An 18,704-nucleotide genomic window follows, 5' to 3' on the forward strand; every position below is an offset into this window, starting at 1 on the left:
AGACCAGAGCATCTTTCCAATTTTAACAATATTTACAATTTATTAATTCCAAATACCCACATTACATTCTATCTAAAATGTGAACTTTTGGTATTATAAATGAGATTTACTTTTAAAACATCAAAACACATGTCAAAATAATGCAAAATTCGGCATCATACTTAATACTTTTAGAGGTGTTGTGAGTCAGCATTTACATACAGAGCAGCTGAAGATTCAATTACTTCCAGATTGGCTAGAAAGTCTGTGCACAGTGAAGTATAGAAATATTTTGGTTTCGAGGTGGCTGATGATGGAATAGTAAAACAATGTAACAAGACCTTGTTTTTCTCCATGGATATTGTGAAGCAAAGCACCACTAAGTTAAAGTAAGTTATTGCTTTTCATATGTAAATATCTGTTAACGTCTATATATGTATATATGTTTGATATTGCAATTATGTTATTATATTTTTCTGTGTAATTTGGATGATTTATATTATCGATATCAATATCAAAATACGTGCATGATATCGATATACAATATTCATATCGTTGCCTCTACTTATGACAAAAGTTATCTTTGGTAAACAGTTGAACCAATACATTTTACTCTCATATGATATTTCCAATACATTTTCACCCACCTTGTAGCCGCTGGGCTTGCCCGGTGGGGGAATCCACAGCATGCAGATGTTCTTGGGGCCAGTTGCCTGGGCAGTTACATTGAGAGGAGGAGCCAGGCGGCCACTTGGCGAGCCCAAGCCAGAGCTCTGGGTCATGGATTGTGTTTCCATGGTTTCTGGAAGAGAGTCAGGGGACCAGGGAAAGTCCCCTAGACACATTTAAACTGATGCAACTACTCAATAGAAACCAACCACGCAATTAATGCAACTGTAGCATAATTCCAAAGCTTTACCTAAGAGATATTCAATGCATGCTTTTTAAAGCCTGTTTTTATGAGTAGGGTTGACATTTCTGAAACTGTTTTACACATAGATAACACACTGTATAAAGAAGCCAGCTAACTTTTACTTATATAAATATAAACCCACTGAAAAAATAACTGATCAGTTATTCTGAAAATGGGCCCTGGCTGGGGATTTTTTGCAAATCTTGTTTTTGTTTGGCTTTTTATCTGTACTGAAATGTAACCAGAACACTGAGGTTCCAGCTTCACAGCTCTAGTGATCATTTTTCTAAATACGTCACTTCAGAAACTTTCAGAAGCAGATCCAGTGGTTGAAAAGGGACAGCTTTGCTGGAACAGATAGCAAGAATGGTAAATAACGACAAGGCAGAGACAAGAGAATATACATACCAGGATATTAAACAGGTAAGTAAATAAATAGTATTAAAAAGTATTGATTTAACAGTGCCGGGTCCTGCAGTCTCACCTGATGGCATGACCGAGACCACAGTGCTCTTCCTCTCGCCTATCACTGTGTTGTCACTGGGGTCAAACAGCTCCAGCTGGAAGGTCTCTGCTTTGATGGGTCCAGGGTGCACACGGGGGTCAATGACGATGTTCTTCTCTGCCTCTCCGGGGCTGAATTTCAGTGGGCTGGACAGCTCGAAGCGGGACGCGTTGCGTGTTCGCCAACGGACGGTCGCGGGGCTCTCCAGGTTGCGGGTTCGAACCACAGGGACTGTATAGAGCTGATCCCGAGTAGTGTAAGTCTGGTTGCTCTTCTTAAACATCACCACTCCAGGCTCTGATAGTGGGGGACAGGAAGCATTGTAACAATTATAAAATGAGAATGTACATATCGCGTAATGTTTTTATTACATTGCAATACCATATGAAGTTATGTAGTTACAGTGAAGTTTTAATGGTACACACATTAGTGCAATAAGCTACTTGATATGAAGTGACACTATTGTATTGCTGTACAAGGATGATATACTGTATAGGACCCAAGTTAAAAGGTGCTGTGAATTAGCACAAGTGTAAGTAAATTGTCCATGGGGCTTCTGGTTAGAGTAACTGTAACTGTACACTGTATGACTTTCAGTCAGCGCAGGGAGGTCCTGCTCAAGTGACTGGGAGGTGTAATGCTCACCGGGGGTGTCTGCTATGGTGACAGTGGTTCGTGGGTACTTCCCAAGCTTGGCTCCGTATTTGGGGTTGGTGAGGTCCATGACAAACTGCTTGATCTGTTTGTCCCCGAGGAGAGAGTCAGTCTCTGAGAGTTCCAGCAGTTTCACTGAGATATTCTTCTGGGTCTCACCGGGAAGGAAGGTCAGCTCACCCTCCGTTGACACGTAGTCCTGAGAGAGGGGCACAAGGGACACATGTTACCTACAAAATCAGCTACTAGGAACCAGGCGAGCAAAAAGTAAAACTCTGAAGCGCGTACATACATACAGACATACATACATATGTATGCATAACTACCATATCACGGGATATTAGAAGGGCAGCAGCTAATGAGTTACATGCAACTGTGCCATTAGTTATTTTTGTTGATCAATGTATAACATATAAGGTAGCATTCAATGTGTTAGGCACATTAAAAGAAATATAATTTTAAAGATTCTTATCTTTCTCCCCCTAGTAAAATAGGTAGTCAATTCTGACTGTTTCCTCAGCTAAATAAATGAACTACAATAAACCCCAGAATGGGGGGTGGTCAGGGGTCCCGCATTCTTTTTATATTAGATCTAATGTGACTGGATTTGGAGTGAGCTTGTCTAGTGTATCTCCCCTCTGCTCTAACCTTCTCATCTTTGGCAGTGAGGTCCCGGGTGCGGTAGGTGACCTGGGTGCGCCCGTCATCCCCCTCTCTTGTCACGGGGATGGTGGCGACCTTCTCCTGGCGGCTGTACGTGTAGGAGGGCTGCACGAAGGACAGGCTGCTTCTGGCTGTGGAAACAAATATTCTCAATCCATAGCACCGTCCATAGCAAGCAAAACAAATGGAATATACACTGACTAGCCAATAAAAAAAGAGAATGTTAAACAATCCTCTGGTGTGTGCAACCTATTGCGGAAAACAACAGAAAATCACAGATCACGCAAGTAAACCCTGCCCCCTACAGTATTAACAAGAAACACGTTACTTCACCTTTGCTGTATCCTGTGCTGTCTATACACAATCATGCTGAACAGTGTATCACTGAGATATGGGCAGCACAGGATACAGCAAAGGTAAAGTAATGTGTTTCATGTAAACACTGCAGGGGGTTCTGTATCAATGCAATGCTAATAAGTGTGGAATATATACACATTTCCCCTGATTGAATTACTGGCACTTTTATAGTGCATGGCTATGTTTATTACCTTTGGACTGTAAGTTTGCTCCATGGTCCTTGATGACAGTGATGTTGACCACTCTGCGTCCAATCTCTGCAATGCCCTGTGGCACATCCACCGCCTCCACTTTCAGCTGCTTCTTATCATCATCTTCATCTTTGATGAAGAGGGGCACACGCACATCCAGAGACTCCACCCCTTCCTGGAACTCCACCAATCCCTGCGCGTCTAAGCAGGGACCAGAGAGAGCATTTATTTCATTGGGAGCCATTTCAAACACAGGACTGTTTAAAGCAGAGGTCCTAAAACTTTTTTACTTGAGGGAAAACCTTTTTATAGCATTTTGAACAGGGAGCCCATACTGGATCAAGTAACAAAAACTGTATGACAGGAGGAGGCTGTGTGGTCCAGTTGTTAAAGAAAAGGGCTTGTAATCAGGAGGTCCCCGGTTCAAATCCCACCTCAGCCACTGACTCATTGTGTGACCCTGAGCAAGTCACTTAACCTCCTTGTACTCCGTCTTTCGGGTGAGGCGGAATTGTAAGTGACTCTGCAGCTGATGCATAGTTCATACACCCTAGTCTCTTTAAGTCGCCTTGGATAAAGGCGTCTGCTAAATAAACTAATAATAATAAGTAAATGTTAAATGAATATTGTCTGTAAGTATTGCAAACCCTCTTGCCACAGCAGTGAAAGACCTGTACAGTTTCTAGAATATTTTGGGGAGCCCCTAACCAATCTTTTGCGGCCCCCCGTTTTTACCACTGGTTTAAAGCATGCCATGTGGTCTGCTACCGTTTGTTTGAGGTTAAGCAAAAAAGCACACACAGCCCCTCACCTCTGTCAGAAGCCACAGTGTAATATCCTGGAACGACCTTCAGTTCGTTGAAGTTGCCCATCTGGACTTGCTTATCTGTCACCTTCACGATGTCTGGCTGTGCGGAGCGAGGAGCCTCTAGCACAGTGTCCACGATGGCATGGTCCTGCCTGGGAGAGGGATAGGGCATCAGAAAGGGGCTTCCAGTTACTCATATAATACATACTGATTACACCTTACACCTTCTGATCGTTTTTTAGTGTTTTTTTTTTTTTTTTAATGGTTATCATGGATTTCATGATTTCTGTGAAATTTTCCCATTGTAATATGTAGTTCCCTGTGAATCCCCATTTCTGAAAGAATAGTGTAAATGTTCATATTTTTTATAAAAATAAATACAGCAAACATTTGCCTGATTATCGCATTACCTGTTACACTGCATTTAGGAACCTGGCAGCCAGTTTAGTTTGCTTCCGCCTGGTTACTGATTGAACACACTGCATAGAGCGGAACAATTTCTTTAAAATGTCTTTAATGAAAACCAGCGGCATCAAAGATGGGAAATATGTTGTTATTTTTACATTTATTTATGTTTTTATTTTGTTTGATAATTCACTGGTGGTGAAAATTGAATGTCTTTAAAAGACAGACATAAAAAACTAAATATTGTACAATTTAGTAATACCTATATATTTTAATATATTTTTAGACCGTGAAATAAGCTGTTTTTGTTAGGTGAAAAAATGTAGCCCTAATCATTAGCTTTTCAAAACTCTGAATGATTTCTGTTTTTAACCTACCATCTGCTGCTTACACAGAATATAACATCCCTTTTCTGACAGTGTCAGTTACTGAAGAAATCACTGTCCAACGCTCAGCCATTTCAATAAGATCTAAACATTTTTAATCACTAAATCAGATTAATGTAGTGAATAGATATTTCAATGCAATGCTGTTTTCATAGTTGGCCATTGTGCTGGAAACTACATTGCATCTTACCTCTTTCCTGCATTAGGCTGCAGCCTGCAACACAAAAACAAAACAAAACAATGAAAACCTTATGCCTGTTATAATACCATTACGTACATTAGTAACTTTTTGGACTACAAGGTGTCTTTTTGAAGGAAAGGGTGAGCTAGGTATGGTACAGCCTGACTACAATGTTCATAAACTCCCCATAATCCCACAGACATTTCAAATGTCACTGTTACATGGTTTCACATTAAGGACTACTAAAATGTTAACAGTAACAATACAGTTCAACTGTACCAACTAAATATTTGGAAATACTTCCACTATAAAGAACAGCAAGTTGCTCTCCACTGTTAGTCACATGTGTCAGAGACTCTAACAGAAGCAGTAACTGAGCATGCATTCTTCATAATTACCGGAACTGTGTTCTCTGAACCTTCTGAGCCCCAGGAACCTGCTTGTAAATTTCATTGAGCTGCAAATAAAAAAGGACAGCATGAATCATCAGGACTAAAACAGTCAAAGAGTACAATAACAAAGGGTATCTGATTGGACTCACGTTCTCCTCGACTTCCCGTCGCAGATGGTCGCTCTCCCGGGTGTCTGGTCTGGACAGGTTCTCTGTGAAGAGCCGGGCCAAGCGGAGGGACAAGCCATAGGGGACTGTAAGGACATGGGGACAGTCAGTGGACACATCACCAGGTACTGCAGGTCATAGCTACAGCTACAAAAATCCAGCGTATTTACAAACATTCCAGTCAGCTTGCCCACACAAGTTTAAATGTTAGCAGACACAGACCGGGTATTGTAAGGCATTCCTTTGTGGAGAGGGTGGCTGATTTGTACAAACATCAGGCAGCAGCAGACATTAAACTCAAGTAAACAGTACGCCTTTCCATAACATATAATAGATATATTTTCATTTGTTCATATATTTGTATTGGTTCGCTATCTCATTATATGTGTTCTTAATTAATTCCTGTTTCTGAACTCATTTGTATTTGGCATGTTTAATGAAGTTTAATTATCTTTGGGACTGTCTCTGAGCAAGCCTGAGCAATGTGAGACCAGTAAAGGAATGACCTCCAGGGGTGCACTTGGGTTGTGCACCAGTCATTTCTTCTCTTCATATGACCTGTGCACAGCCCAAGTGTACTCATAGTGGTCATTTTTATACTTGTGTCATTACATTAATTCCAATTTGCTAAGACTTGTTCCACAAGTAACACATTGTATTCTTAAAGATAAAACAGAAACAGCCATGAATGACCATTGATAACATATGTCATAGGTAATAAACATAATAAAATGGAATATCATACACATACAGAGGGTATGGCATTCCTTTAAGGGCCCTTTTGACCTGTGTTTTAAAAACCTTTATTAAAACACATCTTTCACAGTAGACAGCTGAAATGTATGTTCATGTATGGTAGCCAGGTGTTCTTACTGAAAGCAGTATATGTCAGAGGTCTCTGTGTCAGGGTGTTTGTGTCTATCCTCGCTGGGGATACTCACCTATGTCCTTGGGGTTGGGGGCCTGGTTGTATGAGGCAGCCTGTCTGTGCACGTTGTCTTTGATCTTCCAGCTCACCACGTCAGTCCCTTTGGGGGGCCCGGTGCGCACCATGGGTGTGTCCAGGTGGTCCGAGGTGAGCAGGCTTTGCCGCAGCATGTAGTTATCCTCCTTGAAGCCCACCATCCGACCTGCAGGAACCCAGCAGAGAGCCGTCAGAGCAGCTCCGCGGAGGAATGCAAGGCTAGGACGTGTATAGCAATCTCAATGGTGCACATCCCACAACATTTTTGGGAACCGATTGTAAAAAATATCTTGAGAACCATAATATGATCCAGCCCAATTATAAAAGCACACTTACTTGACCTAAATTGTAATAAGTTCTTCTGTCTCTAAGGGAGCTGGGTGGAAGGGTGTGTTTGTCTTCTACTTTTGTATATATTGTTCTTGTTGATTGTTCAATAATAATAATAATAATAATAATAATAATAATAATAATAATAATAATAATAATAATAATAATAATCATCTCTTTTAAAATGTACAGAATAATGAGTTACAAGCTTCTTTTTTTGTGACCGTATTGAAGCTGGTTGCGTATGTTTGCAGCTAGATGGAACTGGTTAGGGAAGTTCAAGAAAAAACAAACAAAGTTTTAACATCTTTTTAACACAAAACTGTGAATTATTATCAAACTACATTTAGAACACAATATTACCTCGTCCGCAACACGGCAACATGGCCAGGCAAGCCTGGAAAAATGGGAAACAAGGAGAAACATTATTAAGTTGGAATGTTGTAAAAAATTCATGTCTAGATATTTATGCAAAACTGAGCCATTACTGTAAGTCACAGATGTTTCTTGTTGTTTAGAGAAAGTGCTGATTACATTGTTCAGTAACTTGTAACTAACGTTTCCTTTTTCAGACAGGTAACTAAATGTGGTAACGGGTTACATTTTATGGGGATAAATTTATAGTAGTCACTTTTCGTTACATTTAAAAAAGGACTACGGCTAATGCATCACATGAAAATCAGAAACGCATCAACAGTGCAAGTCAAAGCTTACATGTCACATGAACACATTTTTCATATCACCTTGCTAGGAAATGGCATCACTGGAGGAAACTGCTGGATCTTCAAAGGTACTGTGAACCTACAGTATCTACCAAAAAAAATAGAAAGCTGCATTGATCTCGCACTCCCCTAGTGGCAGAGGGACTGAGTTACCTTGCAGCAGGCACAGTATTTCCAGCAGCACAGCAGCAGCAGCCCCGCCAGCAGCATTAGGAACATGATGAGGGGAATGAGCCAGAGGAACCCAGCCGGAGGGCATTCTGTGGAGCAGGAGGCACAGTCAGGAACAACAATATTCCACTCATAAGAACACCAGAACATAATGCTGAATATTGGTCTGGTACACTCTTATTCTTTTTGACTTTAAAATCTCTCTGCCTATTGGCTGCTCTCTGCAGTAAAACTGAAATGTTAAATATATCTGCTGCTTAATCAGTAACCAACAATAAAGGATTAGTTCAAGTGTTGGGATGTATCTGATAAAACAATTTACGAATGAGAGGCCATTCAGCTCATCTAGCCTTGTCCGGTTCCTAGTAGCTGATTCATCTCAAAACTTTGTCAAGTTGGGTCTTAAAGTATCCAAGTGATTCAGTGGCAATGGCTTGGTAACCCATTCCATACTGTCTCCTTCTCTCTGTTCTAAGTCTATATCCACTTCATTTCCAGCTGTGTCCTCTGGTACAGATTTCTGTGCTTAGAAGTATTGGTTTGGGTTAACTATGTCATCCTTTTAAGATTTTAAAGACTTCAACCATGTCCCACGCCCCCTAATTCTATATCTTTTTATTATCTTGGTATTCATTCCTTTCATGTGTTTTCAGTTGCGGTCTCTTGCATAACAGTATTTCAAGTTTTTAACTCTGGTGAGATCAGGGCTGGGTGGAATGAACTGGAGGAAATGCTTATACCTTTCTTCTTGAACACCTCAATCACTTGGGTCTCCTTGGAATCAGAGCTGGGGTTCGAGTCCACAGTGTAGTGGTAGGTGCAGTCATCCTCCTCGTCTCGGAAACTGCATTTCTGAATCACCTCCTCCTCTGCAGGGCAGAGAGAGAGAGGAGAGGGGGAGAGAGAAGAAAGAGAGAGACGAATGAGTGGGGAAAAGGGGAGAGGGAGAGAGGAGAGAGAGAGAGAGTGATAGAGAGAGAGAGAGAGAGGAGAGGGGGAGATGGAGAGGGGAGAGAGAGGGGGGAGAGAGATGGAGTGACAGAGAGAGGGAGGGAGAGAGAGAGAGAGAGAGAGAGAGAGAGAAAAATGTTTGCCATGAAAGATGCTATCAAGGTTTCCACTTATATTTTAGTGTATTACTATCTTGTAGCATGTCAGGTATGAGTCTCTCTTTCCAGATTCATAGCATTGCGAGTTTGAAACAACACACAAGATAAGCCTAATCTGATTCCCTTTGTTGTTTTTTTTATTGCTCTTTTCCAGTTTAATTCTCTTTGATTTCTTTACTGTTGTCCCAATGCTCAATGCTCATGACAGATCTTCATTGCAGAATGATAGCAGCGCTGGCCTACCCTTCTTCAGCTCGTCCACCATCTTGATTCTGAAGGGGCATTCCTTGCACTTGTCTCCTTTCTTCTCGCCGGTCTGCCAGGCCTGGCACTGGACGCAGGTCCGCGTGTCCTCACACATGCCCAGCAAGCTCTGGGGACAGGAGCATCCAATCAGAGACCTCAGCATGCATACACAACACTCCAAGAGCATGTTGGTTGTTCATCATTGATATTTGATTTATTTTATATCCTTTTTAAATAGAATGCAACATAATTTATCAATTAATACAGGAGATAACAGACGCAATAAAATTTTTACCCTTATAAAAGTTTACAATGGGAAATTATTTGCACAGTCATTTTGAAGTTTACATGGAATATTTGAGAGGGAAGCTCTTGTCTTCAAGTGTACTTGAAGCGTCCTCTAGTTAAAGCTATGTGGCAAATGCTATTGCTTATTTAAGATCTGGATTTTAATATTTTAAAAAATCTGATTCTACTCTGAGTCTGGCTTCAACTGATGAAGTCATTCAGCAGCAGGTTGTGCTGTGAATGGGAACCTTTGTGATGTTTCCTTTATTAAACTGAACTAATAACAGGATTTGGTATCACAATGAGAGAGCAGCAAGACCCCACTTGTCATATAACAAACAATCCCCTGCATGAAGCCAGCTATTTACAATTTAGAAAACTAAGAAATAAGGAGATTGCAGTTTGATAATGTCCAAGCTGTAGAACGAGCTCTCAGCTCAACTTGGTTGTGAATAGAACTGGGTCAACTCGCTTCATTATTCTCCCTTCACTGGGAGCCTGCAGGTAGGGCATCAGGCTGGGTTTGTCTGCCTCCAGTCCTGAGTATCTCAAATCCTCTCTGTTCCACAGTACTGTATCGGGTTGGGGAAGCTGGACGATGCACTCTGGTTCAATACTCACCAGGGAGGTGGTCTCACAGGTGCTGCCAGCGTACGGCTGATTCTCATCACACATGCACCGGCCGCAATTACACTTCCCACGACCATTACAGATCCCCTAAGAGAGATGAAAGCACAATGAGAACATTCACAAAGCAAAGCTGCACCGACATTTACACGACATAGATGTTTGCTTTTGCTAAATGTATCATTTAGTAGACTGTACACAAGCTTTTGTATGTTCTTATATTTGCTTTAGCCTCCAAATGTTCAACCTTAATGAATATAACCTTTGAGGAATGTTCACGTGCAGTCTGTTAGGTATTTGAAAGGTAGGACTGTAAGCGGAAGGCTATGTCCTGGCTCAGACCTGCCTCAGACCTTACCCCGTTGCTGTCAATACAGGTGGCGTTACTTGAGGGGCATTCACAGGCTGAGCCTTGCCATCCATCCTCACAGGCGCACTCCCCCAAGAAACAGCGGCCACGAGCTGCAGGGACAAAGAGCCGTCTGATGAGTGTTTTTACTGACATTTTTTATTTTATGTACAACAACAACAATTCACATTTCTACAGTGCCTGTCATCACAAGGTTCACAATGAGATTCATACACACACACACACACACACACACACACACACACACACACACACACACACACACACACATACACGCACACACACAAATAATGAAGAATTAAACCATTACATTAAAAACGGTGTAATACAGAATTTGATAAAATAGAAATTTAAAAAGAGAAAACAAACTGTGGGTTTAAATGTAAAATTTGAAAAACTAAGATGAGAAGCTACTTTGTAGAAATAGAACAATGAATAGCGTCTAAAACAAAACAAAAGATCAGCAATACACTTCTAAAACATTATTACTGCATAAACCTAAATCAAATATTCACAGTAGTGAATTCAATCGATCTTAATAACTGCAGATCTATCATTTTGAGACATTGGAAAGTCCCAGAAGCCAGACGCATTGACTCTCATTGGAGTACCAATCACTGCTTTTCTTGAGACTGACGTGTTTTCAATGTCGACACAGTTCCTAACAGCGTCAGATGAATTCCCATTCCCATAATGTGTGTGTTTTTCATGTAGGCAAATGTGAGACCTCCAAAATGATGGCAGTATATATTAGGTAAGAGTTACTGGAATTATTTTGTTAGCACCATGTATTTAAGCAGGATTAAAGGCAGCCCACACAGCATCGTTTTTAAGGGTATTTCTGAAGAGCTGTACCGTTGCAGAGGAATCCTCCGAAGCGCTGGCACTGGAAGTTGTCGAACTCGCAGAATTGGCCCTCGTAGCGCTCCAGCGGGTTCTGTGACAGGTAGCACTGGCAGGTACCACACAGACACTCTCCTCTTCCATTGCACGGCTTGCTACTGTTCGGGCTGATACAGGCCCTGCCATCGTCCTTCGCATCCACTGAACAGTTACAGTAGGGTCCTCTCCTAGGGTCAAGGTGTTTGGAAAGGAGGAGAGTGAAAAACACAGGAAGCCCTTCCACAATGTGTCAAAAAAATGTATTCATTTAAAAGAAAGAGGTTTATTTCAATATAAAGCATGTCAGTTATTAGTTAATGACTCACTTTTGAGAATGAGTGAGTGCCTAACAGCCTAAATTAAGAATGTGAACAACTGAACATTCATATACTGTGCAAACACATAAACAAAAGCATAGCCACACATTTGTAAGCCATTTGATCTGGTGGAGGGTGTATCAATAGTTTACACCTACTTCTGGTAAGCACTGGTAGCCAAACAATGAAATGACGATAACTACAACAATACAAGTTTCAGAATTGATGGTATAAGCAAGAAACTCCTTAGTTGCAGGTAGGAGCAGTTATAATTTGTGTTAATTGTTTTCAAGAGGGTGAATTTCAATGTCTCTGTTCATCTAATGGATGCACACAGTTACGGTACATCACCCAAGCACTAATGGCATATTAATGGCATTCACTTTTTATTTGATACAATCCACACCATATGTAAGCAGTTCCTTACCATTTAGCATTGCACCTGCACTGGCCACACACCAAATCTCCATTCCCTCCGCATTTCGGAGATTTCTGAACTGGGTTCTGCAAGAAGAAAAAAAAATTAAGTTTTAGTAACACTTTGAAAATGAACAATACTTTCTGGAGTTACACTTACTACCCATGTAAATAACAACAGACTACATTGCACATTTCTTTTGAAATGAGTTTCTTTATATTATTATGTGCGGATAAAATGAAGACTTGAACGAGAATACTTCTTTTTAAACGTGTCTGTGGATTGCTTGATCATACTGCTGCCTCTTGCTCTAACCCAGGTTCAAACTCAGACTCTAGAAGAGATAGGCTTGTGCTTTAACTCGCTGTGCCCCTAGTCTCTCACCCCGAACCACTAGTGACTTCTACACTATAAATTCTAATGAAAGTACTACCGCTCCTCATTTTACCTTCTCACAGTCGCAGGCAGTGCAGACGACAGCGGCGTCGATGTTGAGCGCATCAGTGAAGGACGTGGGTTTGATGCGGATGTTTCCTTTCTTGTCCTCCTCAGAGAGCTTGCAGATGTGTTTCCCTCCAACCTCCTCCAGAGCCTTCACTTTCACCATGAATGTGCCCTGCTCAGACACAGACACCAGTCAAGGCCCTCAGCCTGCATCCACTAACAAGTCACAATTAAATGAAAGCATGGCTGTGGTTTATAAGAAGTTCAGAGACAAGCCTGTCTTCAACTAGGGGTAGCACCAAACAGTCAACCACTTGAATAGAAAAGTGACAGTCGACCTCAGAAGCGGGCAGTCGACTGACCGAACTTGTCAATTTCAAAACAGCGGCAGAGTAGCATTTTACTACCAGAAAAACTACAGGCGTAACAAAAATAGTTATGTTTTTGTGTGTTTAAAACGTATAATAGCATAGCAATGCCAATATTTTGCTGTTTGAATTGACAGGGAAAGTAATTGTGAAGATGGACAGAATAAGCGAGTAACATATAAATGACATTTTAGAACATTAATAAACAGTACATTCACAAACAGAACCAGATTTTATCAAATACATGATATATTAATGTTCGACTAGTCGACTATTTTTACCTTGACTATTCCACTCAAATTAGCAGTCATTCTGTCTTCAGCATACCCTAGACCAAGTTTCCCAGAGATCAAAGCCAAAATATCTGCAGCAATGTGCACATGTTCTGTTTCCTGATCTGGTAAATCTTTATTAATTGTGACTAAAAACCTTAAACTAAATATTTGTCTCTATGGCTCTTTGAAATGAGCTGTTTCTTAGTCTTAATCACATACCTTTTCTCCGGGGGTCAGTTTGAAACTCCCAGGATGTGTCACCTCAGAGGCCTGAGAAGACAAGATCTCTGTGTGGAACGCTTTGGGAACGTTTTCGGAGCGGATGCTGATTTTTGAGCGGATATTCTGGGAAGAAGAAGAAACAAAGTAGCTAACAAAATAGTTCCTTAGCTAACAAAATAGTTCCTTAACATTTCTCCACCATGCACATCTATTCAATTTAAAGGTCTCAGATGTGCAAACTTGTATTTTCATTTCAAAACTTGATATTTGGTAGGTTAATGAAAACTCTGTTCACAAGCCATGCTTTCAGGCTGACTTGTACTTCCTGGGTCATTTCACCTGGAGCGTGAAATTGTCTACCTCTTTACTGGCTTCTTTCCTGTCAACAGCCAATCATCTGCTTTCCATATTGATTAATTTGCCTTCAGCCAGTAACATGCTTTGATGACTGATGATGTGAAATGACCCAGGGAATGGAAGTGCAAAAGAATAATAATCATTTCATGAGGAGAATATCTTGTGATGTTGTAGGCACAGGTTATAGATTCTACTGTGGACAAACATTTCGGTGTACACTGATGAAGACACTGGTTGTTTCTTAGTTATACATAGGTTTGATCTCATAGTAAATAAATACATCATTCCTACATTGAAGGCTCTGCGCAGCAGGTCAATGATGTTGGAAGAGTCCTCTGAGAGCTGCCCTATGTCCGACACAGGGAAGTAGTGACTCAGTTTCTGCAGATAATAAAAAAGGAATGGATTCAATTAAAGAATTTAAATGTTATACCAGCTCTAGGCCAGCCTGAACTTGAATGTGTGTTCTTCTGTTTGTAGGCCCTATTCACAAAGCTCCTCATTTATTTATAAAATGCTTTTTTATGAATAAAATAATGTTTTATATTCATGAAACTGTTGTTAATGAAGTAAGCAACTAAACTAATTGTGTAGAATTCTGTACAGTAACTGCTGACCTGGAGCTCTACACAGGCAAACAAGTGTGTCATTAACACCCACCTCCCGCCATGACTGTAAATTCAAAACCAGAGAAATCAGAATGATAAACATGTTGATGACCATGGCATATACGAACAGAATGTATAGAACAGTATAGAATAAGAACTACCAAGTTTCATGACAATTGGATAAGCAGTTTTCCAGACATATGGAGAAATCTGTGGATTGTGACTTTCCCCTTTCCCCCAAATCCCCCTGTACAGAATTCTACACAATTAGTTTAGTTCCTTCCCAGCATGGATAATCACCGACTATAAAGCCATGTCTGCCAGGACACACCTCATAGTAGGAGTACGAGTGGTTGGTGACGGCGAAGATGGGGATGATGTTGTTATCCTGCATCAGGCGCACCAGTGTGGGCACTGAAGGGTAGTCTTGCACCGTGTCATGTGTGTAGGTGCCGTCCTGGCTCAGGTGGCACTGCTCGTCGTTGCGCTTCAGGATCCCCGCCAGCACGTTGGCACCGTCGCTCTCGTAGTGGAAGGCGGACTCCGTGGAGAACACCAGAAGGTGCGTGCTCTGGTCTCGCCAGCCGATCTGGTTCTGAGGGGCAGCAGAGAGGCAGAGAGAGAGCGTAAGGGAGAGGAAGCGCTTCGTTTTTTAACAAGTACATTTAATAGTTTTACAATAAGATTTTTTTTTTGTATTAAAATTTGTATTTCCATGTAGGGTGTAGATCGTTTTTTCACGCATGTTAAAAGCAAGGCACAATGACTGCAGAAAGCCATATACACTTCAGAACCCTGGATTCTTGGATTCCGAGCGTGGCTGTGTCTGAAATGTTTGCGGAGATCCCAGCTCTGTGACTGTACCGTACAGACAGCTGTCTGGAGAATGGCGTCAAACCCTCCCTCAGGAGCATCCAGGTTTCCTGAGATGCGCTCCTTCTCCAGCTCGGTTCGGAACTTGGAAGCATCGTTCGTAAGACGAATCACGTTCTTAAAGGAGAAGGGCGGGTCACTGTCTGGCCACGGCTGTTTCAACCTGCAGACATACACATGGAAACTCTCACCAATCGGTGGTTTGAACCCATACTTCTTCAGCGGCATTAACAATCAACAATTTATACAAATGTGCCTGTGAGAAGTGACACTGAGAAAGACTTCTTGTCTTTTGGTCTTACTTTGGTCTTACTTCCTACGCATTGTTTCTAGTAATACTAATATATCTTTTGAAATGTCAGTGTTTAAAGTTAGGAATAAGGCATAGGCATGTCAATATGCATATACAGTAGTAAAGTATATTATTACAGACCCTACTTGAAGTGATACATTTTCTGAGAGGAAAAAAAATATGAAAATGGTAAAATTATATATTTTAGTTTAGTTTTGTACTTTATTGTTGTACCTGAAAACAGGCACTACAGAAACACTTTATCATCAGAATAATACACTACACAAATATGCACAAATATGCAATCACTACAGTTTGCCGTCTCTTGTGAAAGGAAAACCTACCAGTATTGTTACAAAACTATGATGAAAACTTCTTCTACAGATGTCTACAGTCTACAGAAGTACATTCTCACTAATTATGTTATTTTTTTTTATTTTTTTTAATGGATTAAATAGGGCTTGTTAAAGTATACATTTTATCATCACAGTGTCACAAATACAGTTTTTATACCATACTCACTTAGAGGGTCTCATGTCTGTCTGAGGCGCAGTCACTTTATCAACAAATTTCCCAAAGCCAATGGTGTAGTCGCTGGACAGCTGAGTGCTCACCACTTTAGCTGGGAAACAGAATCAGACATGTGGGTTAAAATCTCCCAGACACAGCACTGGAAAAAAAGACCTAGCCTTTCACAGAGCCTGCAGAATTACAGGATTTTAAAAAAAAACTGTCTTCCCTGTGTATTTATTGAACTGTGTTACCAGGAAGTCCTAAAAACCCTTACCCAGTTCATCTCCCATCTTCTTGAGGTTGGCGAGATCGTCGGACATGGAGTTTGAAAAGTCCATGAGTATGTAGAGGTCGACGGGGGTCTCAGTGGGCTCAAAGACTTGCATTTGGACCACCTTCTCCTCACCCGCACGCAGGCGCATTGTCATCCGCTGAGGAGACACCTGAGTCTTCTTCAGAGACATGTCAATAGCCACGTCCTGAGAGAGAAACATAACAACTTAAGGAATACACTGTGGTTCGTGCACAGCAGTGTGGCAACACTGAAAGACTGCTCTCTGGTCTGTTGGAGGGCATTAGTCTGACTATAAGGATGGTGGTTTGTACTGGCAAAACCAGTGCGTTTTCAGGCTGGGAGTTTGAATCACGGTTTATCCAATATTGTGAGAGTCTTTTCAGACACGTTTACAGTTTTTTTTTTTAACACAAGAAAAGCTAAATTCCAGAAGTAATCCAAAACATAATCCAAAAAGTAATCCAAGTATACGTAACATAATATACTGTATAACAATAATGGACATTGTAAAAGTAACCCTCCTGATACTGACTGTGCAGGCAGGTAGGTAGGTGCTTAATGAATACTGTCTTGATAAACCCCCAGTGGTGAGATAGAGCTGATTGTTTAGAACAGATACATTCACTATTAATAAACTCTTCAGTTTCAGCCTTTTACAGGTAGAACAAGCAAGCATAATAAAAACAAACTATGTCAGTGATGCAGCATTTTTTTAAAAATATACCTCTATCTTTTTATGATATTTGCAATCATTCTTCATTTGGTATCATAAAAAGGTAAAGGAACATAAACAATGGAATTTGAATCCACTTACTTTTTTAAATGAGGCATTTGTAGGTGACAGTATATTCTGTTAACTAATTATCTTTAAGTAACTTCCATGTTTTTCTAAAGGCAATTCATTATACCTGAAATGGCTACGTTTGTGTATTTACCTCCTGGATACTCATCTGACTGAATAGCTCCACTCTGTTCATACACTTGTGGTCTTTCAGGTTGTTGAGCAGATCACATCGTGGTAGTTTGAAATCCTGCAAATCAAGGGGGAAACATAGTGAACAACTGGACTTTGTACCGCTGTGGCACTCACTGAAGCACTCTCACTGTAGCACTCTCAGTGTAGCACTCTCAGTGTAGCACTCTCGCTGAAGCACTCTCAATGTAGCACTCTCACTGTAGCACTCTCACTGTAGCTCTCTCACTGAAGCACTCTCAGTGTAGCACTCTCAGTGTAGCACTCTCACTGAAGTACTCTCACTGAAGCACTCTCACTGAAGCAGTCTCAGTGTAGCACTCTCACTGTAGCACTCTCACTGAAGCACTCTCAGTGTAGCACTCTCACTGAAGCACTCTCACTTAAGCACTCTCAGTGTAGCACTCTCACTGAAGCACTCTGACTGAAGCACTCTCACTGAAGCACTTTCAGTGTAGGACTCTCAGTGTAGCACTCTCACTGTAGCACTCTCACTGAAGCACTCTCACTGTAGCACTCTCACTGAAGCACTCTCAGTGTTGCACTCTCACTGTAGCACTATCACTGTAGCACTCTCACTGAAGCACTTAAGCTGAGGGAACACAAAAACATTTCTTTCAGTAACAGTGGTTTGAAACCTAGTTCCAGGAGACTGGGAGACCAAGTTTGCTGTATCAAACCCTCATTTCCCCCTGGTGTGCCATGCACATAGTGGCTTTGTGTTCCCTCAGCTTCACAGACACATGCACATGTAAGTGGGATTTTAAAGACAGTCTAAATCTGATTTTCAATTCTGACCTATGAAAAGTAAGCATAGTGAAGCTTCATTATATTTAACATATGTGCCAACGCGCAGTGTGCCGTACCTCATCTGTGCAGAAGGAGCAGTCTTTACCGGCTTGGATACAGTCTGTGCAGGTGGAGGCTTGTGCAGCCAGACAGTGATTCACTGGAGAGACAGAATGGACAATGAACCAACATGGAATTAAAACTGAACTCAACTGTATGCATATCTGTGCAGTGTATATAGAGAGAAATGAGACTTTGAACAAAAAACAGGAGCAAGATGCTGACAAACCATTGTTTTCTGAGATCTTCAGTGCAAACGGCATCTCTAGGCAGAGTCCAACTCTGATTCCAATACAGCTCTAGTTTAAACACTACATACGGTGTATAGATGAAGTACATTGAAATTTGTTTCTCATCTTTCATAAGCTTCACAGGATAACCTGGTTCCTTTATCACACACATTAGTATTATTAGGGCTGTTTTATTTCACTGTAAAAATGGCTTATTTCACGACATGTCACGGTCTAAAAATAGGTATTTCACCATTAAACATAAGCATAACAAAATATATAATTTTCTCTACAGTTATTATAGAACAGATCTTCATAAATATTTAAATTCTTACCTGAAAAACAATACATGCTCAATTG

General features: G+C 40.9%; 1 protein-coding gene across 3 annotated transcripts in view; it reads right to left on the reverse strand.

Moving 5' to 3' along the window:
- LOC117423549 (integrin beta-4-like) overlaps positions 1-18,704 on the reverse strand; it is a 45,858-nt gene that overhangs the window by 12,945 nt on the left and 14,209 nt on the right. For 2 of the 3 annotated variants that reach the window (XM_058989936.1, XM_058989935.1), the window contains exons 3-29: positions 18,132-18,214; positions 17,228-17,323; positions 16,272-16,476; positions 16,007-16,106; positions 15,184-15,355; positions 14,651-14,914; positions 14,003-14,092; positions 13,352-13,477; positions 12,494-12,661; positions 12,055-12,131; positions 11,284-11,498; positions 10,417-10,520; positions 10,053-10,148; positions 9,141-9,270; positions 8,529-8,657; positions 7,771-7,877; positions 7,259-7,292; positions 6,543-6,731; positions 5,584-5,687; positions 5,441-5,499; positions 5,052-5,075; positions 4,074-4,222; positions 3,263-3,463; positions 2,700-2,845; positions 2,043-2,250; positions 1,377-1,694; positions 627-814 (exon numbers count right to left, since the gene is read on the reverse strand). In XM_058989936.1, the coding sequence (XP_058845919.1) occupies positions 627-814; positions 1,377-1,694; positions 2,043-2,250; positions 2,700-2,845; positions 3,263-3,463; positions 4,074-4,222; positions 5,052-5,075; positions 5,441-5,499; positions 5,584-5,687; positions 6,543-6,731; positions 7,259-7,292; positions 7,771-7,877; positions 8,529-8,657; positions 9,141-9,270; positions 10,053-10,148; positions 10,417-10,520; positions 11,284-11,498; positions 12,055-12,131; positions 12,494-12,661; positions 13,352-13,477; positions 14,003-14,092; positions 14,651-14,914; positions 15,184-15,355; positions 16,007-16,106; positions 16,272-16,476; positions 17,228-17,323; positions 18,132-18,214 (3,782 nt within the window). The remainder of the gene's footprint in view (positions 1-626; positions 815-1,376; positions 1,695-2,042; positions 2,251-2,699; positions 2,846-3,262; positions 3,464-4,073; positions 4,223-5,051; positions 5,076-5,440; positions 5,500-5,583; positions 5,688-6,542; positions 6,732-7,258; positions 7,293-7,770; positions 7,878-8,528; positions 8,658-9,140; positions 9,271-10,052; positions 10,149-10,416; positions 10,521-11,283; positions 11,499-12,054; positions 12,132-12,493; positions 12,662-13,351; positions 13,478-14,002; positions 14,093-14,650; positions 14,915-15,183; positions 15,356-16,006; positions 16,107-16,271; positions 16,477-17,227; positions 17,324-18,131; positions 18,215-18,704) is intronic. The other variant, XM_034039526.3, reaches the window with a different exon arrangement.

Source organism: Acipenser ruthenus, chromosome 17 (assembly GCF_902713425.1).
Source record: "Acipenser ruthenus chromosome 17, fAciRut3.2 maternal haplotype, whole genome shotgun sequence".
In the NCBI taxonomy this organism is placed as follows: Eukaryota; Metazoa; Chordata; class Actinopteri; order Acipenseriformes; family Acipenseridae; genus Acipenser; species Acipenser ruthenus.